General features: G+C 43.3%; 1 protein-coding gene across 4 annotated transcripts in view; it reads left to right on the top strand.

The window, feature by feature from the left end:
- Positions 1 to 21,618, top strand: part of LOC140393268 (sideroflexin-3-like) — an 85,726-nt gene extending 64,108 nt beyond the window's left edge. For all 4 annotated transcript variants that reach the window (XM_072479553.1, XM_072479554.1, XM_072479555.1 and 1 more), the window contains 4 exons: positions 5,749 to 5,798; positions 7,930 to 7,979; positions 10,343 to 10,390; positions 12,439 to 21,618. In XM_072479553.1, coding sequence (XP_072335654.1) covers positions 5,749 to 5,798; positions 7,930 to 7,979; positions 10,343 to 10,390; positions 12,439 to 12,535 — 245 coding nt within the window. In that variant the 3' untranslated portion in view covers positions 12,536 to 21,618. The remainder of the gene's footprint in view (positions 1 to 5,748; positions 5,799 to 7,929; positions 7,980 to 10,342; positions 10,391 to 12,438) is intronic.
- The last annotated feature ends 229 nt before the right edge of the window (positions 21,619 to 21,847 follow it).

Below are 21,847 nucleotides of genomic sequence, written 5' to 3'. Positions count from 1 at the left end.
AGGTACCCAAGATCAGTTTATACTACCCGCAAAGGTGGCTTGGTAGGGCTAAGGATTAGATCACTGTGTTCCCCTGGTCCGTCTTTACGAAGGTGGTTCTCACTGGCAGTTCCTTCCTTTCTTCCTTCATTGTCTGATCTGGTCTTCGCTGGTCAAGGTCACCTCCCACGTCGAATCTTCGCTGCTGATGTGCCTCGGGTGCCTGTTTTTATCCCCCTTCCTTCGCGCCCTTTTGCCATTTTATCTGGCTTTCTCCCAATAATGCCTCGGGAAGTGGTCTCAGGACACCTGCACCCGCCTCAGGTGTCACATTTCTAGTGGTGTGGGCTTGAATATCAATAGCGTATGATGATCTCCTTGAAGGGTGACTGACACAGCAGGCCCAGACATGTTCTGGCAGTTTTTATGTTGGTTGTGTATTTGACTTTGGTCAAGTCTGAATCCCAACAGCCTGCCTGAGATTTGACTGTAATTCTTTAATTTGGGACATCCAATTTAATCGGCCTTAAAGCTCGGCTCTGGTAGGTCACCACAATCACCACCTGCAAGATCCCCTCCAAGTCACTCACCATCCTGACTCAGAAATAATCGCTGTTCCTTCACTGTCGTTAGGTCAAAATCCTGGAGCTCCCTCCCTAACCCTCCCCACATAGACTACAGCAGTTCAAGAAGGCAGCTCACTACCACCTTCTCAAGGGCCATTATGGATGGGCAATAAATGCTGTCCTAGCCAGTGAAGCCCACATCCCATGGATTAATTTAAAAGGGCAGAAACTTACAGTTGTAGTCCTCCGAACTGCTGACCTGTGATCATGGGCGGCACGGTAGCACAGTGTTTAGTTAGCACTGCTTCACAGCGTCAGTGTCCTGGGTTCAATTCCCGACTCGGGTCACTGTCTGTGCGGAGTCTGCACGTTCTCCCTGTGTCTGCGTGGGTTTCCTCCCACAAGTCCCGAAAGAATTGCTTGTTAGATGAATTGGACATTCTGAATTCTCTCTGTGTACCCAAACAGGTGCCGGAATGTGGCGAATTGGGGCTTTTCACAGTAACATCATTGCAGTGTTAATGTAAGCCTACTTGTGACAATAATAAAGATTATTATTATCATCACAGTGGCACTCCTCGCTGGAAACACTTAGTCACAGAATCAAGCCAGGCAGTCATTTAATCATAATTTTCAGTGACCAGTTTATAATTTAAAAAGTCAGTGAGAGCTGGTTCCACAGAATCATCATGGGATAGGTGAGAATGTTGGTTGTTGCCCTCGATCCAAATAAACTGAGATTTGAAAGCCAGGGGAGTGAGATTCCAGCTCATACTAGATTTTTTGCTTTGTGACAATTTATTCCCCAACATTTCTTAAGATTTAGAGGCACAGCAGCTGCAGTATTTCCCTCTTCCATTTTTCTCATAAGGATATAGACGCACCCATGCAACTTTTGGTGGCTGTTTAAAGTGCATAGCAAAGCTAATAATATTAGACAAAAACATCGGAAGATTGTAATACATTGTCATAGGCTGTAGCCATGGTTGGCATATTGCCACCTTTTTACGAAGATTCAGTTTAATACTCTCTTTGGGATTACAGAATGGTTTTATTTATGATAAGCGGATACTAAATGATCCAAGTGGTGTTTCAAAATAAGAGGCAGAAAATATGCCTCACAATTATGAACAATTGATATTCTGATCTGAAATGCTGGAGGGATCAGGATGGTGTTGTGTTGCACCAGTGTGTTGCAAGCTTTCCGCTTGGATTTGAGAGTGGAATTTTGTGGTCTACCTGTTATCACTGTGGTGACAAATTTTGTAGTTACCATTTGGTTTGGGCCAAATTTGCATTACCAAGCTGGACAGTTTGAGTTGGGAAATTTTCTGATTCGCTGGACCCACCTTGGTAAAAAGGTCCTCAAATATCGTGATCTTCACTCTGGAAAAGTGGGTATAGGATGGAGTCGGCCCATTGACCCTGGAGGCAGAGCGCAGACGGCCACAGAGGCAGCGGGGTGGTTAAAGTTGGAAGAAAGGCTGTTAAGCCCACTCGACCTTGTCCCTCTCATCCTCAACCCCCTGCGCTCTCCCCATGCCACCTCCATGTCAACTTGTCCCAACACTTTCCCACTCAACCCCATGACCCCTTACTGCCCCCAGGTCATCCCATTATACCAAAAGGCTTTATTACTCCTGTCCTCATTATGCATGTTTTGCTAAGAGCCCAGAATCCGAAACGGTTATCCCACTAAGTGTTTTAACAACTGAAGGGAACAGTTGACTTTCTTTGATTGTCATCTTTAAATGGTTGTAATAAGTTCTTTCTGTGATCTCTATTGTCAATGTCTCAATTTTTATTTGCAAATAATTAAGAGGTATGAAGTGTTGGAAGTATCTGTTATTTATTAGTCTGTCTGATTGACCTTTATAGGGTTGAGGGAACAACAATGTTTTCAAAAGGAAAATGTGTGTTTCTTTTTTCTGAACAGTTCCACGCATGCCATTGTTACTGTATGGCCGATTGGTTCTATACAGTGTATCCTGGATGAATGGGCATGAAAGGGCTATAGGTTGGCGTGGGTGTTATAAGGGGCCATGGAGGTGGGTGGGGGAGTCATTCATTGGCAGGGGGAATATATGGGGGGGGGGGGGGTGAGGGGGGTGCATAGTTGGAATGGAGGGGTCATCTTTCAAAAGATTTCCAAATCCAAACTATGGTTCACGACTTCTCCGAGGGGCCATGAACCATGAGACATGGTGAAGTTGGCCTGACTCCAGGAAAATTGCAGAATCGGATCTCTCCTGCCATTTTGTAATGGCCATTGAGTCATTGCAGCTCCACAAAAATCATCAGTAATATTACAACAGACTACTCCAGGTGTTGGAAATCCAAAATAAAAACTGAATACGCTGCAGATATTCAGCAGGTAGAGAGAGGAGCAGCTAACATTTCAGGTTGACCCTGGACTTGTTGCATTGTTTAATGAACAAGCCAGTGTCAGAAACTTGCATTTCGGCAATGTGCCAGAAAACCCTTACTCAGAGTGATATTGGGTTCATATACTAGTGTACTCTGTCGCTAGATCAATGGAAGAAACAAGTCTTGCATTATTACCACACAATACACAAAGTACCCACGGTGATTTTAGAAGTGTTAATACTGACGCCTATTAATGTATCCTGACCATGGGTTCAGCACTTTACCTGGCAGCACCTTTAAAATACCTTGAGTATACAGTGTTCCTCACTCAGCACTTGCACTTCCACAACACCTGGTTCAGCTCATTCTCTCATTTTATCTGACTACTTTGCACTATTGTTTCTTACTGAAACAAAAATGTTTAATCGGTTTACAGATCTCCACCACCACAGCAATGACCTTGCTGCCTCCTTTTTTTAGGTTTGTGTCAATGTTATATTTATTTGTTTTAAATCAAAGGTAATATTGCTTTAAAGAAGAATTCTCAGTCCCACTCGTAAGTCCGTCTGCATGTCTCACGTTTATTGGTTTCGAATGTAAATCGAAGTAAAATCTGAACTGACAAGCTGATTGTCATTCTGTGTTAGGTTTTGCTTTTGATAAACATTAATAGCCAATGATTCGACATTGACCCATATCGATAGCAGTGATTAACCATTATTCAGCACAAGCAAGACTTGATACATTAGAGTAGCTGAACTACAGTTCACAAACTATAATTAGGAGTTATATTACTCTGTTTGTGTCTTGGGTAAAAGTTGTGGAAGGGAAACCTGGGCTTGTCCTTGATTTTTTTTGGCAGCACCCCTGGCCTGAACCCTTTGGCTCATCCTCGGGTATCTGTTGGACACGCCAGACGTGAAAACGAGCCGGCCAGTTAGATAGTGGGAGAGGCCGAAATCGGCAACCACGCCGGGCGCTGGATCAGTTTCCGATCTCAGCGGGCCCGCTCCCATTGGCGAGATCCGGATCCAGTGCTCAGGGGGGACCCCCTTCCCCAGGGAGGGGGGAGCCATTTCAAAGGATCTCGGGGAATTTCAAAGCTTTTCAAGTATTGCGAGTTTTCTAGGAAGGGGCAGGTGCTTCAAACAGCTGCAGTATTAAAAGCCTGGGACTGAGTGAGCAGATGTAAGGGAAGGGATAGTAATTGAGGCTTCCTGGCTTGTATCTTCAGCGAACTTCTGATCTTATCAGCTGTCAGGCAGAATAGCTCAAAGTGAGAAGGCCACTTCAGAATTTACATAGTTCATGGACAAGGAATTTTGAACAGAGGGCTGCATGAGATTACCATGCCTAAAGTGATCTTCAGGTTGCCCAGGGCTAGAAGAAGCAGTCCAGTCACAGAACCCCCATCCAGGGGAGAATCCCAAGATCCATCCCTTACCCCCAGCCTGAGTCCACACAACCCCCAGAACCCTTGGGGGCCCTTCCTCTGCAGCCTGGCAGTAGCAGAGGAGCATAAGCGCAGTGGACTTACCTACATGGCCCCACTTTTTAGGTCCATCGTGCCAGGGCATTGTTTGCCAAGACCATCACCAAAGGCCACCCGGTGGAGTTCCTACTGGGGTGGGGGTGCAAAGCATAATAGGGGGTTGGAGATTCAGGCTTCCAGATGATAGTAAGATTGGTGGAGTTGCAGATAGCTAGGAGGACTGTCAGAGAATACAGCAAAATATAGATAGACTGGAGAGTTGGGCAGAGAAATGGCAGATGGAGTTCAATCCAGGCAAATGCGAAGTGATGCATTTTGGAAGATCTTATTCCAGAGCGGACTATACGGTCAATGGAAGAGTCCTGGGGAAAATTGATGGACAGAGAGACCTGGGAGTTCAGGACAATTGTACCCTGAAGGTGGCAATGCAGGTCGATAGAGTGGTCAAGAAGGCATACAGCATGCTTGCCTTCATCGGACAGGGTATTGAGTACAAGAGTCGGCCGGTCATGTTACAGTTGTATAGGACTTTGGTTAGGCCACATTTGGAATACTGTGTGCAGTTCTGGTCGCCACATTACCAGAAGGATGTGGATGCTTTAGAGAGGGTGCAGAGGAGGTCGTTCAGGATGTTGCCTGGTATGGAGGGTGCTAGCTATGAAGAAAGGTTGAGTAGATTAGGATTGTTTTCGTTGGAAAGACGGAGGTTGGGGGGGTGGACCTGATTGAGGTCTACAAAATTGAGAGGTATAGACAGGGTGGATAGCAACAAGCTTTTTCCAAGAGTGGGGGTGTCAATTACAAGGGGTCACGATTTCAAGGTGAGACGGGGAAAGTTTAAGGGAGATGTGCGTGGAAAGTTTTTTACGCAGAGGGTGGTGGGTGCCTGGAACGCTTTGCCAGCGGAGGTGGTAGAGGCGGGCGCGATAGCATCATTTAAGATGCATCTAGACAGATATATGAACGGATGGGAAACAGAGGGAAGTAGATCTTTGGAAAATAGAAGACCGGTTTAGATAAAGGATCTGGATCGGCGCAGGCTGAGAGGGCCGAAGGGCCTGTTCCTGTGCTGTAATTTTCTTTGTTCTTCTTTGTTAATCGCATTCTAATGAATGTACATGAGCTGTTTGCATGTTCCCGCTGGTGCGGGATGGGAAGTCCGCCTTGGCAGGTGGGTGGGATCGGAGATCTGGGATGGGTCTGCCTACCGGCACCGAGCCCATTTTTGGTGCGGGATTCTGTGGCCAATTGGGATCCCGATTTCAGCCCCCCTAGTTAAAATTAATATGCAGCAGTTTCAATTCCATGCATTGCCTGTAAATAATCCTCGGTTCTGATTTTCAGCAATACCCCCAGTTATCATGAATGCTTTGGAAAAGCGAGCGTTTTTAAAGGTAAGATTTTTGAATAAGTGACAAGTGAAAGAATTTTTTCAAATGGGACTAAATTTATTGAATGCCCCGTGATAGCAACAAGACAAAAGTAAATGCCCCTGAGCCACCAAATCAGCCAAGTGGACTCCTGATGCAGACTGTTAAAAAGATTATAAATGAAACAACAATTCATTGTTTTTTTGTTAAATTCCAGCACTAAACACACATTACTGAGCTTCAGCTCCGACAAAATGTGGTACATTTTTTCCCCCTGAGCATGCGTAAATGTTCCAGGATATATCTCAGCTGTCTTTTTCTCTGTTTTCGCCAAGTTGAGAAGTTTCATTAGGCCATGCCTGGAACATCCAACTCTGGGAATATCTGCTGTGATGTTCCATGCAAGGGAATGTCTGCTACTTTTCAGGTGGATAAACTACATTCTCTCTGCAATAGGGACTTCACCTTCGAAACTTCCATTGCAGTTTCATCAGGCTAGATGTTATCTTTTGCTGGCAGAAAGACTGGCTCAAAGCATTTCTCCCCCTGACATTTTAGTCCCTATTCCTTGTTAAGGGTCTGGGTTGAGAGGCATGGGGGAGAGAGCAATCATCTGGCCTCTGTTTTACACTACAGTTTTCCTGTCAATATCTTGGTAACTGTAGGGAGATCTCAAGGTCTCTGTACTCCTATTCTGTATCACGTGTAATCAGTTCAGATGGGTGATTCAATGTACAGTCTCAGACTGAGATTGTACATTAGTTCACCCATCTAAAACCAACAGACATTCATTGAACAGTAAACACGTATGAACTGAATGCTGTTCAGTTGCAGTAGATTTACAATAATTATCACATTTATTATTCTCAATGTGCAAACAGCAAATGTGTACTACCTCTCTGTGCCACCTCACAATTAAAATTGATTCCTTTTATTCTTTTTTTAAAATTTAGAGTACCCAATTATTTTTTTTCCAATTAAGGGGCAATTTACCATGGTTAATCCACCTAACCTGCACATCTTTGGTTTGTGGGGGTGAGACCCACGCAGACACGGGGAGAATGTGCAAACTCCACACGGACAGTGACCCGGGGCTGGGATCGAACCCGGGTCCTTGGCGCTTTAGGGTAGCAGTGCTAACCACTGCCACCCAATTTAAAATTGATTCTTGAAGCACAGTTGTTTACTTTGTGCATGGTTAATCCATGGAATGACTGATTTAACCGTGCTGCTTTGTTGATCTCAAACGAACTGCTCAGTCAGATAAAAAGCCTTACACTTATAAGCTCCAGTTGACATAGCTGTCCATTACAGAAATGATTCTTCATGCCCCCCTCAAAACCCACCACACACCTTCATCCCAGACAATGTTGCTAAGCTGAACAACTGCCCCTGGATGTTGATCACCGAGGAATAAAGGATTTCAATGAGATGGGTTTGATTCATTATTCTGTATTAAATCCTTTGAATGACCTCCTGGATCAGTACCCCAACCAGGTATAATGTACATAATTAAACCATGTCAAAGACCTGCTGGAGTAATCTTGGCTCTGCCTTGTCCTGAGGTGCAAATATTAACTGTGACTGGCAATCAAAAAGCCAATAAATATTTTAACAAAAACAAAAAAGTTTAACTCTAATTACGTGATCTTGACCTACCAATAAGGTCTCCGGTAGTCTGTCGGAATTGGCATTGACTTGAAACTATCCACTGAATTGGGTCTTATTGTTCTGACTTTGAAATACGCAATCCGCTTAAAAACTATTTATTGGAGATGCTAAGATTTTATTGATTTGGGGCTAGTGGAACTGTCAAATTCTGCATAATCATTGCATAATATTGAACTGAATTAGGCTGAGTGAGGAGATGTGTTGTCAGAAGAGTGGGGAACGGGATTTTCCTGTGTTGCTATCTGTAACAAAAACATAACTGCTTACAAAGGACAACTGGTGAACAGTGATGATCGTCCCATCCCTGATTATTCTTCCAGTGTATAAAAGTCGATGACAACTCCCTCACCCTTATGGTATACGTGCTAGTGTACCTCACATCGTTAGGTGTCTGGTTTGCTTCTAGTTTTATCTCTATTACAATTCCTAAATTAGCAAATTTAATTCAAATGTGATATTTTCCCTTCCCTTTCTGTTGTTTCAGCGTTTCCCATTGCTCAGTGCTCCTATTCAAGTCGGGCTGGTGGGCCTCAGGTGAGTTTGCTTCCCCAATGAGAAAATTTAAGCTTTTCAACTTTATTTTTGGTGTTTGCTAATCGTAATGTTTTGTGTATAAATTGTTTGTTATAAGCAGTGAAAGGTGCATGGGGAGAAATCAGGGCTTTGGCTGGCTCTAGCAGAATGCCAGGCAGACAAAAAGGACCAAACCGGCTTCTTCTGTAAACTTCTTTAAACTTCTGTGCTCCTAATAATAGCAAGAAGTCCGACGACACCAGGTTAAAGCCCAACAGGTTTGTTTCGATTCACTAGCTTTCGGAGCACACCTTCCTCGGGATTCACCTGAGGAAAGAGCTGCGCTCTGAAAGCTAGTGAATCGAAACAAACCTGTTGGACTTTCACCTGGTGTCATCGGACTTCTTACGGTGCCCACCCCAGTCCAACGCCGGCATCTCCACATCACTCCTAATAATAAGCACCGAGGAGACTTTTGAGTTATCCATATATCCCTCATAAAAGTCCTGCAAGAATTTGTAGTTGTACAGCTATAACGAGAATGATATTTGTGAAATACATGCCCTTGTCGTTATTTTTGGTTGCATCCTGTTACACCATCTAATTTAAATGGAAATAAAATAGATAAATATATGACAATACCAACTTGAGGTTTAAAAAAAAATCAGTGACTGCAGAAATCCTACTGTAAAAAATGCATGTGGGTTAAAATCATAGCGGGAAATCAGTATAGCGAACATGTGTCAGGTTCTCCTGTTACTTTAATGAATGCAAGAGGATATTTGTTAAACTACGGGACTTGAGGCATTTTGTGTGAACATGTCAATGTATTTGTTATCAATATTGCACAGAGCAACTTCAACTTCACTGTTTACGATGCACAGTCCTCTTATTATTAATATTCATGCTGCAGTTGAACCCCAATAAAATTCCTTCCATTCAGAATTATCACCACGCTTGCTGTGTGCTGATCTCTGAAATTTGCATTTTATTAAATCCGCTGCCGAGGGGAATTTTTCTTTTGACTTTTCCCCTGTACAATTATTTTTGTGCAAATGCTCATGTTTAAATGTGAATATTTTATAATGGAACTTTAATTTTTTAAAAATCATATACCAGCGTTGAGCTGGTAAAATAGAGCTCTCTGACTCGCAAGTAGAAGACAGCAATGCAGAAATGATGCCCTTGTTAGTGACTTGTAATCGGTATTAGTGCTATATTTATGCAATGCTTTCATCATTAGCAGCACATTAAACACTCAATAAACTGCATGACCGACACATTAACACTCCAGAGGCAGCATCAGTAACACATCAAATACTTGAAAGCTGCATGATTCCAAAGAGGATTAAATACAGGCACTGTTATGTTGTTACACAAAGTAAGCCACATCCCTCCAAAAGGAAACTGTTTAGCTGGTGGTAAAAGAAGCCCCCGAGTGTATACCACAGGTACAAAGGGGAAAAAACCCACTACATTTCAGAGCAAATCATACTTCTGAGGCACAAAATGGGGGCCAATTGACCCATCGCGTCTCTGCAATCTTCCTGTCTTTTTCCTGCGCAGTAACAACTTTAGTACATACTCTGCCTCCATCGTTGTTTATGATCGAGCATTCCATGTCTTAGCATCCCTCTGCTCTCTCCTACTTTAATGTTTCCCCTTCCATGGCCATCAAGACATATTGTAGTTAGAACAAATGATTTGTTATTCGTCATTTTCATTTTGACAGTCTCCTTGACTTGTGCATAAAACTGCAGTACTTACGCCTATAGAAATTCTTTGATTGCGAATATTCTTTGATTGGAAATAATAATCTTCATTATTGTCACAAGTAGGCTTACATTTACACTGCAATGAAGTTAGTGAAAATTCCCTAGTCGCCACACTCCTGTTCGGGTACACTGAGGGAGAATTCAGAATGTCCAATTCACTTACCAAGCACGTCTTTCGGAACTTGTGGGAGGAAACCGGAGCACCCGGAGGAAACCCACGCAGACATGGGGAGAACGTGCAGACTCCGCACAGACAGTGACCCAAGCCGGGTATCGAACCTGGGACCCTAGAGCTGTGAAGCAACTGTGCTACACGCTGTGCTACCGTGCTGCCCACGTTTTGTTTGATAGCGTTTTTATAAAGTACGTTGCCATGTTTTATTGTGTGATAGGTGCTATATAAATTCAAATTTTGTAGAAGCAACTTGCAGCCCCACCTAAGGGAAACTGGCAGGCTCTTGTCATTCAGGTTACTTCAGCCTGCTACTTCGCCAAAGCTCTCAAATGCTGCACCAGGAGAGACTTGGGAACAGGCAATGTGTCTATTAACTCGTGCCTGTAGTTTCACAATAACATTGTTCACCAGCTTTTATTTATTTCCCTCTTCAGCTTGGTGTTTGCCACTCCACTGTGCTGTGCACTTTTCCCACAAAAAAGGTATGTAAGCCTTCTAGTGTCTAGTCACTGTAGAATCTGTTGTAAGCAAGCTGTGACAATTTTTAAAATGAGGTACAGAGTTTAAATACCATGCAGCTTGAGTCGTTTTAGGATTTTGATAGGAATTGACGGCCAGAGAGAGAGATTTCTGGCCTGGTGAGGGAATCAAAAAGATAATCTTAAAATGAGAGTCAGGAGAGAATGTAGGAAACGCTTGTGAATACAAAGGGTGATAGAATTCACAGAATCACAGACAGTAGAGTGCAGAAGAGACCCATCGGCCCATCAAATCTGCACCGACGCATGAAGAACACCTGACCTACCTAACTAATCCCATTTGCCAGCGTTTGGCCCAGAGCCTTGAATGTTATGATGTGCACCCTCCCAGGCAGTGCCTTCCAGACTGTCACCACCCTCTGGGTAAAAAAAGTTCTTCCTTACATCCCACCTAAAGTTTCTGCCCCTCACTTTGACCTTGCGTCCCCTCGTGACTGACCCTTTAGCTAAGGGGAACTGTTGCCCCTCATATCTTGTGGTAAACTCCCCCACAAAGAGCAGTAGATGCTAGCTCAATTAGTAATTTTAATTCTGAACTCAGTAGATTTTTTTTGCCAGGCCAGGGTATGGAAGCCAGTGTGCGTAATTGGAGTTGAGTATCGATCAGCCACAATCTCATTGAATGTCAACATGCGTGAGCAGCTGAATGGCCTTCCTCAGTTTCTGCACTGATTTTTGTGAAAGTTTGTCAGTATTGGGCCCGTTGGCCGGGATTCTCCGTTCAAGACTCGCTCCCGCCACCGGAGAATCACGGCACGTTCGCACTGCTGCTGGGAGCGGTGCCCAGGTGCGGGTCTCGCTCCTTAACTATGCAAAAATCCTGGTATTGGACTGCCATTTTGAGCCCCCCTCCCCCCAACAATGCAAATCCTGACCCCCCCTCCCACCTTCTGACAAGAAGGGGAATCTGCCCCCCATCACGAGAATAATGGGTCACGCCACCCACACCCCGTTCACTAATGGTATTCTCCCCCTATCCGAGTAGGTCTCACCCCCACAACCCAAAGATGTGCAGGGTAGGTGGATTGGCCATGCTAAATTGCCCCTTAATTGGAAAAAAAAGGATTGGGTACTCTAAATTTATTTTTAAAAAACTACAAGTGGTGCAATTCCTTCAACTGGAGGGAAAGGTATCCTGCCCACTCCATCTCTATTCTATATTAAAATTGCTGAGTGGAAATGCAGCATTCCATTGGAGACTCGCACATCAAACTCTCCCAAGGAATAAATATTAAGTGTCTGCAGTACCACTTCTTTCTGCAGGGGGTGCTGTGATAGATAATTTCCATTCGATACGTCACCTGAAAGCAAGTAGAAATGCAGAAAGCAATATTGCAGATGCTGGAAATCTGAAATAAGAAAAAATACTTGTAACACAAGAAGTAAGATAAGAGCAAGGTGAAGTCCGTATTGGCCTTACCTGATGGAAGGTCTTTGTCAAACCAGAATTTAATTTTCATAAATGGATCAATGAATCCTCCCACAGTTAGTTGACATGGCCATCTGATCATTCCGCATCAGCTTGTTCCTTCTAGCAGCCTAGCCATATGTAGCTGAGCAACCCACCATCACTGAGCCCTTGAGGTAAGAGGTCCTAGCAGCACATTCCGGAAGGGGTTCCAGGGTGGCATGGTGACACAGTGGTTAGCACTGCAGCCTCACGGTGCCAAACACCCGGGTTTAATTCTGGCCCCCCCCCCGCCCGCCGCTCAGTTCCTCCCTTCTGGTGTCTTCACTGATTTTCTATTGAGGAAGAGGAGGAAAATGAGACGATGAGTCAATCTGATTATTTGTGTGAATCCTAAATCACCAGTTCAACTCTTGTTCATGGAGTCACAAAGTGGCGTTGGCTGAAGCTGAGGAGCAAGTTGCTTGAGCATCCACTTAGTTAACAAGTTGTGAATCATGAGGCGGGATCTGAAGACGAAAATGGATAAAGGAAAATTTGTTCCGGTCAAATTGTATTGTGCGTTTTTTCTTTCATTTCACAGCTCTATGAAGGTCTCCCACCTGGAACCAGAGCTTCAGACTCTGATTCAGGCGCACGATCCTGGCATCGATGTCGTTTACTTCAACAAGGGCTTGTAGACAAGCTGAATAAAAGCAGTGTGGCCGAGACAGCCAACAAGCCAACTCAACAGCAGCAGTAACCTTCTCTTAAATTGTCCACAAAAGCGGTTCTGGAATCTGTCCCTCACAGTTAATTTTCACAGAAACCGCTTTTTAATTTGGTAAGGCTCTCCAGGTGGTATACCCTTGTATATTTACACTAAAACAACTGCGATTTGGATCATCGACCGTCATCACTTCCACCCTTTTTCGTGATTGACTGAGTAATATTTATTTGTACACCAGGGCAAATGGTTGGTGCATGGTCAAGTGGAATTTAAAATATAGGACGGTCGGCATGAATCAAGAATTCTTTTTGGGATTCTTTGGATTTCAGAACCAAGGTTTCAAAATTCCAGTTGTTTAGAGTGGGAATAAAAATTTAATTCCAAACCACGCACTCATGGTCATGGTGGACAACTCTCCCAACCTCTAAAGCCTCTCAGGGAATCCATGATTCTTCTAGAACAACCCATACTCATAGGAGTTAAGTTTAGAAACTCCCGGTTTCCATATGCCACCACGATGGTCCATAGTAAGCCCAGGGAAATGTTCACTACTGTTAATTTTATGCACTCCATTGCTTATGTTTGCTCTTTGTAGTTGAGATAGTTTGTGGTTGATCATTTTATAATTTATGGGATGCTCTTTTTCCTGCCATTTGAAGATTTGAAACTGTTTTCCATGGGAATTATCTGCCGTAATAGGGAACAAGGTTCAAATTCAAGTTTTGCTTCTCTGCTCCTGCTTTTCATTAGCTTTGTAATCTATTCTGGCTGAAAGCTTCCTGGACCATTCTCAACCAACAATATCTACCCCCATTTTATATGCCAAACAAATATTCAGCTGGTAATATAACCTGTGTGCTTCAGACTCCTTTACACGGCCCTTCAAAGTGGAAGCTGTTTTGTTATGCTCTTGATGTAGCATAAGCTGCTTCCTTGTTGTACACTCTGACAAAGGAAGGTTCAGACTTGGAGATAGCTTTAACACATTTATTGAACTGTTAACAATTCTCCTACTTGGATTCAACTCTCCTGTTAATCCTGCTATAGCTACTCAGACTAACTAACCAGTCTGCTACAATCCATGTGATGGGTGTGATGTGTTTCAATCAACCCTGTCTGTACTCACTAAGTGTCTCCACTGGAAAGAGACTGAGTATGTGTGCTGTGTCCTTTTATATGGGTTGGTGTAATGCCCCCCTGTGGTAGTGTCACGTCTGGATGTGTCTTGAATGCCCATTGGTCGTATCCTATCTTACTGACCTATTGGTTGAATGCCTGTGTGTCATGATGTCTCTGGTGTTCCCTCTGGTGTCTAGCTAGGTGTAGTGTGTTCACATTAACCCCTTGTGTATTTACAGTGATGCATATCACCACAGAAGCTTTATCATGTTTTTAAAATTCAGATTTATTGTTTAATGGATGACACAGTCAGATATTCAGAGTACAGTGCTTGGAAATGGGAGTAAGTCTCCCTTCAGACCACCCTCTTGTCACATGGAATTCATCAGACAGGGTTTCTTCAACCTTGTTGGTGTCTGTATTAAGGGCACCGGACCCTTGTGTGGAGGTCCCAAATAAAACTGATCTTGTAATTTTACTAAATGTTGAGCTGAAATTTTGGCTGGTGCCTGGTTTTTGTTTTAGCTCTTAATTTTGTAATTTGTAATATTAAAATGGTAGCTTGGCTTGCCTAGCACTGGTGTTGCAAAAAAACGTGGCGGACACAGTCAGTAGTCAGTCAGTTAATACACACTGATGGTTGTGATATTCCAGTTATTTGCTTGTGCATCATTACATCGCTTTTTCAAAACCAACTACTCCACGTTTCACTCTTAAGCACACAGGAGAATGATTCACCTTCCCCTTTAGTGGCAACCCAAATGAAAAAGCTTTCAGATATTCTCCCTCTCGAAAAATGTTACTTTTGATGAAATAGTAAGGAGCACAGAAGTATATTTTGATTTGTTATTGATGCCTTGTGGGTACTGAATCTCCCAAGTATGGTATATTTTTTATCAGTAATGTGTTTGCAATTATGAAGTAACTTTTAAAAGTTCCATTTTGTGTGAAATGATGATTATTACTACACTGGATGTGAAATTAAGTGATAAATGATTTATAATGGTCGTTATCAAATCGTCAGAATAATCCTGAGCACTTGTGAAGTGCAGTCATTGTTGAGTAGGCAAACTATGCATAACATGGTTGCACGGTTGCAAAATTGATCAAAGATTAAAAATTTCCAGACATGCAACAGAATTCATAAGACCATAAGACATAGGAGTGGAAGTAAAGCCACTCGGCCCATCGAGTCCACTCCGCCATTCAATCATGGCTGATTTCAACTCCATTTACCCGCTCTCTCTCCATAGCCCTTAATTCCTCGAGAAATCAAGAATTTATCAACTTCTGTCTTAAAGACACTCAACGTCCCGGCCTCCACCGCCCTCTGTGGCAATGAATTCCACAGACCCACCACTCTCTGGCTGAAGAAATTTCTCCTCATCTCTGTTCTAAAGTGACTCCCTTTTATTCTAAGGCTGTGCCCCCGGGTCCTAGTCTCCCCTGCTAATGGAAACAACTTCCCTACATCCACCCTATCTAAGCCATTCACTATCTTGTAAGTTTCTATTAGATCTCCCCTCAACCTCCTAAACTCCAATGAATATAATCCCAGGATCCTCAGACGTTCATCGTATGTTAGGCCTACCATTCCTGGGATCATCCGTGTGAATCTCCGCTGGACCCGCTCCAGTGCCAGTATGTCCTTCCTGAGGTGTGGGGCCCAAAATTGCTCACAGTATTCTAAATGGGGCCTAACTAATGCTTTATAAAGCTTCAGAAGTACATCCCTGCTTTTATATTCAAAGCCTCTTGAGATGAATGACAACATTGCATTTGCTTTCTTAATTACGGACTCAACCTGCAAGTTTACCTTTAGAGAATCCTGGACTAGGACTCCCAAGTCCCTTTGCACTTCAGCATTATGAATTTTGTCACCGTTTAGAAAATAGTCCATGCCTCTATTCTTTTTTCCAAAGTGCAAGACCTCGCACTTGCCCACGTTGAATTTCATCAGCCATTTCTTGGACCACTCTCCTAAACTGTCTAAATATTTCTGCAGCCTCCCCACCTCCTCCATACTACCTGCCCCATCACCTATCTTTGTATCATCGGCAAACTTAGCCAGAATGCCCCCAGTCCCGTCATCTAGATAGTTAATATATAAAGAGAACAGCTGTGGCCCCAACACTGAACCCTGCGGGACATCACTCGTCACCGGTTGCCATTCCGAAAAAGAACCTTTTATCCCAACTTTCTGCCTGACAGCCAATCGTCAATCCATGTTAGTACCTTGCCTCGAATACCATGGGCCCTTATTTTACTCAGCAGTCTCCCGTGAGGCACCTTATCAAAGGCCTTTTGGAAGTCAAGATAGATAACATCCATTGGCTCTCCTTGGTCTAACCTATTTGTTATCTCTTCAAAGAACTCTAACACGTTTGTCAGGCACGACCTCCCCTTACTAAATCCATGCTGACTTGTCCTAATCTGACCCTGCACTTCCAAGAATTTAGAAATCTCATCCTTAACAATGGATTCTAGAATCTTGCCAACAACCGAGGTTAGGCTAATTGGCCTATAATTTTCCATCTTTTTCCTTGTTCCCTTCTTGAACAGGAACTCGTTCCGGACTCCAGTGACTTTTGAAAGATCATAACTAACGCCTCCACTATTTCTTCAGCTATCTCCTTTAGAACTCTAGGATGTAGCCCATCTGGGCCCGGAGATTTATCAATTTTTAGACCTCTTAGTTTCTCTAGCACTTTCTCCTTTGTGATGGCTACCATATTCAACTCTGCCCCCTGACTCTCCGGAATTGGTGGGATATTACTCATGTCTTCTACTGTGAAGACTGACGCAAAGTACTTATTTAGTTCCTCAGCTATTTCCTTGTCTCCCATCACAAAATTACCAGCGTCATTTTGGAGCGGCCCAATGTCAACTTTTGCCTCCCGTTTGTTTTTAATGTATTTAAAGAAACTTTTACTATCATTCCTAATGTTACTGGCTAGCCTACCTTCATATTTGATCCTCTCTTTCCTTATTTCTCTCTTTGTTATCCTCTGTTTGTTTTTGTAGCCTTCCCAATCTTCTGACTTCCCACTACTCTTTGCCACATTATAGGCTTTCTCTTTTGCTTTGATGCATTCCCTAACTTCCTTTGTCAGCCATGGCTGCCTAATCCCCCCTCTGATAACCTTTCTTTTCTTTGGGATGAACCTCTGCACTGTGTCCTCAATTACTCCCAGAAACTCCTGCCATTGCTGTTCTACTGTCTTTCCCACTAGGCTCTGCTCCCAGTCGATTTTCGTCAGTTCCTCCCTCATGCCCCTGTAGTTACCTTTATTAAACTGTAACACCTTTACATCTGATTCTACCTTCTTTCTTTCAAATTGGAGATTGAATTCTACCATATTATGATCACTGCCTCCTAAGTGCTCCCTTACTTTAAGATCTTTAATCAAGTCTGGCTCATTACATAACACTAAGTCCAGAATGGCCTGTTCCCTCGTGGGCTCCATCACAAGCTGTTCCAAAAAGCCCTCCTGTAAACATTCAATGAATTCCCTTTCCTTCGGTCCACTGGCAGCATTATTTACCCAGTCCACCTGCATATTGAAGTCCCCCATGATCACTGTGACCTTGCCTTTCTGACATGCACTTTCTATTTCGTGGTGCATTTTGTGCCCCCGGTCCTGACCACTGTTAGGAGGCCTGTACATAACTCCCATTATGGTTTTTTTGCCTTTGTGGTTCCTCAACTCTACCCACACAGACTCCACATCATCTGACCCTATGTCATTTAGTGCTATTGATTTAATTTCATTCCTAATTAACAAGGCAACCCCGCCCCCTCTGCCCACCTCCCTGTCTTTTCGATAGGTTGTGAATCCCTGGATGTTTAAATGCCAGTCCTGAACCCCCTGCAACCACGTCTCTGTGATGCCTACCACATCATACCTGCCAGTCACAATCTGGGCCACAAGCTCATCTACCTTGTTCTGTTAACGGGCCTGTTAAGCTGGAGCCAGTATTAGACAGTGATGATGGAGATGTTTTTGAGACTTGAAGCACAAAGTACCATCACACTGGTTACAGGTTTCTTAATTTTGTTCAAAATGATTCCACTCCAATGTTACGGTGTAAATGATCAAACCTGAACCATGGCAGATTGTGTTCGTATATTTTCTTTCATTGAAAACAGTCATAACTGTGTGAAAATCATTCTACTCAGGGTAAAGTGGACTTTGTTCTTGCAATTGTTCCTGAATTGGATGTATGGAAGGAGTACGTGGTAAGACCAAGTTTCCTCCCAAGGCAGGTAATGAACATGTCGGGAACAACACTTATTTAGACATGCTAAAATTCAACGGTACACCAGCAGTGCGTGGGTTCCCCCAGTTTGAGTGAGGAGTGGTGATGACGTTGCAAATTACATAGGATACCAGACCCTGTTGCAGTTTCTGCTTCTACCCAAATGCATTTGAGGTACCTTGTAGCACATCTATAAATTCTACACTTGCTACTCAGATGGAAAATAGTATTGGAAATATTGGGCCGGATTCTCTGTCCCACCAGCCCTGTTTTCCGGTGCGACGCGCCCCCGCCGGCAGCGGGATTCTCCATTCCCGCAGACTGCCAATGGGGTTTCCCATTGCGGCCACCCCACGCCGTCTGGAAACCCGCGGGCATGGGTGCCCTGCCGGTGAAGCAGAGAATCCCGCCGACGGAAAATCCCGCAGCCTATGTGGTTTAACATTAGCCATCTGGATAATGAAATAAATGTCTTACAGGTATTTGCATTACTGGCTGTTTAGTATTCCTATTATTAGTGTGAAGCAGTAAAATCAATCATAGAAGTTAGGAATTATTAAGTGTAGCTGTAAATAAAGTCAGCTGTAGTGTAACCAGAATTTTACTCCGATAATGACGTACGGTTCTCATGGCAGGGCCTGTGGCCTGGAACTGTATGCTTCATATTAGATTTACATCACAGTCAGTAAACGTGACCACTGCTTTCAATCAACAGCTGAGTGAAATAAGCCATAATCCACCTGAAAACAGCAGCAGTGGCTGCGGCAACAGCTTCAGATGACAGATGATGCATTTTTCTAAACACAATTAAGATATCTGAAGACTTTGCTTATTTATAACATTTTTTAACTGTAGATTTTCTAAAGTATTTATTTTCTGTATTCTGTATAAGGCGTGTTCCCCAAATTTTACTCTAAGTACACTCCAACCTTATTAATAAAAGTCACTTCTGTTTTCTGAACTTTCGTAGAACCATCGAAAAGATACAGGACATAAGGGGGCCATTCAGCCCATCTTATCTATGCCTGCCTTGTCATTTAAGGCAACATTGTAAGAACGAATCAATAAAGCAGCTGTATAGGTTTTTTTTACAGCAAGCATTTTCTGATGCAGGAAATCCTGGGCTGCCCCATGGACCCACCCAGACTGGTACATAAAGGGTCTACACCCTGGAAAACGAGGAACTTCCACGCTGATATGTTCAGGACTCCCAACTATTTGCTCACATAGAATAGAATTTACAGTGCAGAAGGAGGCCATTCAGCCCATCGAGTCTGCACCGGCTCTTGGAAAGAGCACCCTACCCAAGGTCAACACCGCCACCCTATCCCCATAACCCAGTAACCCCACCCAACCCAACACTAAGGGCAATTTTGGACACTAAGGGCAATTTATCATGGCCAATCCACCTAACCCGCACATCTTTGGACTGTGGGAGGAAACCGGAGCACCCGGAGGAAACCCACGCACACACTGGGAGGATGTGCAGACTCCGCACAGACAGTGACCCAAGCCAGAATCGAACCTGGGACCCTGGAGCTGTGAAGCAATTGTGCTATCCACAAGGCTACCGTGCTGCCCTACAAGGCTACTGTGCTGCCCTCACATAGGCGCCCCTCTCTCCACTGTGGCAGTCTGCAGCTTTTTGTGCGGAACGTGCCTGATGTAGCTGCGAGTCACCATACTCCCTCTGAACGAATTATGTTCAGCTATAGTTTGGAACATCCCTCCCCAACACCCATGAAGAGAACTCCTAGTGGGCAGCAGCACACCCGATTCCATAATGGCTAAGGCTCAGGGACCAAGAGCAAACAACTTGTTTAAAGCTTTAAACCCAGATTGTAATACAAACGCTGCCCTGCCAAAGAATTCTAATTCCTGCTGTAAACATCAACTATTAAATGTATGAAGGCAGCCCTGAAAATACACTTGAAAAAAATTAAAGGCATAGATAGTTACAACCTACAGATTAATAAAAATGTGCATTAATGGGCCTATGAATGTCTATTCTGGTTAACTAGTTATGTAAAATTGCAACTGATCAAAGATGAACGTAACATCCATTGCTGTTGAATTCTGGTTTATTATTTTGAGCAATGGTGGAACTATTCAAATGTGAACTATCAAGAAAATGCCACTGCCTCGGCGACGGCCCTGTCACAAATTTTTGATTTCCAATCTGACTTTGCCTCGCGAGATAATTGTTAGGAATGGGTTAACTTGCTTAGCACTCCCATCGCAGATCTTGACTTATAATTGATGGAGGATCACAGGGGCTGCGAATAAAGTGTGGAAATCTCAGCAGAGAGCTCTTTACTCCTAATTATTTTAGAAGAACTCGAATGAAACAAAATAAAATTTCTGTGGAGGAAGTTGAATGTGCAGACAATCGAGAGACAGTTCATGCTCTCTCCACTGTAACTTCTTTAATGGTTTCAAACTGTTAGACATAAATGTCAAAGAAGTAGTGCTGAATAATAATGAGCACCAAATGCAGCAGTGGTGACTGGGGGTGACCTCGATCCTGAGAAGCGAACAGGAGACATGCACATCAAGTGCAATAGATACTTGAATAATTTGGTGTTTATGGATTAGGTTTTTCCTACATTTGTTTTCAACAAATCGCAAGCAATGGGAAAAGTAATCCCATGTGGGGCTAGCTGCTTTACAGCTACAGTAGGACTATCAGGGAGCATATCTCAGTAACTTGAATCAGTGCATTAATTTTTAATGATCGACCCTTCCCCACCACTTCAAGCTTGAAGTAGAAAATGTTTTCTGTAATGAGGGCTTTGTTCTGGTGAGGGCTCCCAGGTACACGAGGAGAATCCTTTATCGATATTTTACCACAAAGCTTTAGTCGTGAGCTTGACTTTGCAGAGCATAATAACGCACTTCCCAGGCTAAACTCACCAATAGAATAAATGCTATTTTTACAAGTTTAAAAAAAAAAAAAATCATCCTTGGAATGCCCAGCATCTCTGTCAATGTTGGCATTTATTGCCTGTCCCTAGTTGCCCTGATTGAACTTGCCACGCCCTCATCAGAAAAACATTGAGAATTCATCACTTTGGTACTGAGTATAATGCTTCGTGTATTCTGCTGTTACAGGGTATATTAAACTAACTCTGAAGGGGCGTAGTGAATATTGAAACCGTCACCCAATAATCCACTTAATGAAGAATTCCTGTTAGTAGAACTAATTGATGTCTATTCTGGTTAACTAGTTAAACAAAATAGCAACTGATCAAAGAGAAATGTTCCTGTTGGTTTGATACTTTAAACAGTGAAAGAACTATTCAGATATGAACTAACAAAAATGCCATTGGCTCAGGGATGGCACTGTCACAGATTTTTGTTCCATTCCGTTTTGGGTAGTCCTGGATTTCCACTCTGAACTTCCTTGCCTCAGGAACTGGACAGTTTTCAGGAAACATGAACCTCCAAGACCAACAGTCAACAATACCATGTACTGCTGCTTTAGATTAGATGAGTCACTCCATTGCCATGGTATAAATCCATGTCTACTTTGTCCAATTTGAGTTTATATGTTGGAAATGTCCTGTCATTTATATTATACAATGGTATGTTGCAGAGACTTTGATGTAATTATATATGTTGCAGTGTGGAGACATTTTCTGAATATATGAAAAATAAATCCTATTTTAAGATTGATAGTGTTTATGTCTGTTCCTTTATTCCTTTTTCTCCTTCCCTGAAGATGCTTGAATACAATTCCAAATGCAGTAGCAGATCTTCTAGAACTAACTGGGCATTCTCCAGGCACAAGAGTTCAGGCAACGGTTGGACATACTGGGCTCAAGGCAGCATGCAATGCCTGTCTGGTCCACAATCCATTGCCTTACTGGCTGCTGAGTAGAAATTTGTTGCTTCAGAAGCAATC

Source organism: Scyliorhinus torazame, chromosome 16 (genome assembly GCF_047496885.1).
Source record: "Scyliorhinus torazame isolate Kashiwa2021f chromosome 16, sScyTor2.1, whole genome shotgun sequence".
In the NCBI taxonomy this organism is placed as follows: domain Eukaryota; kingdom Metazoa; phylum Chordata; class Chondrichthyes; order Carcharhiniformes; family Scyliorhinidae; genus Scyliorhinus; species Scyliorhinus torazame.
The sequence above is the reverse complement of the archived record's forward strand: the minus strand, read 5'-3'. Positions and strand labels throughout refer to the sequence as shown.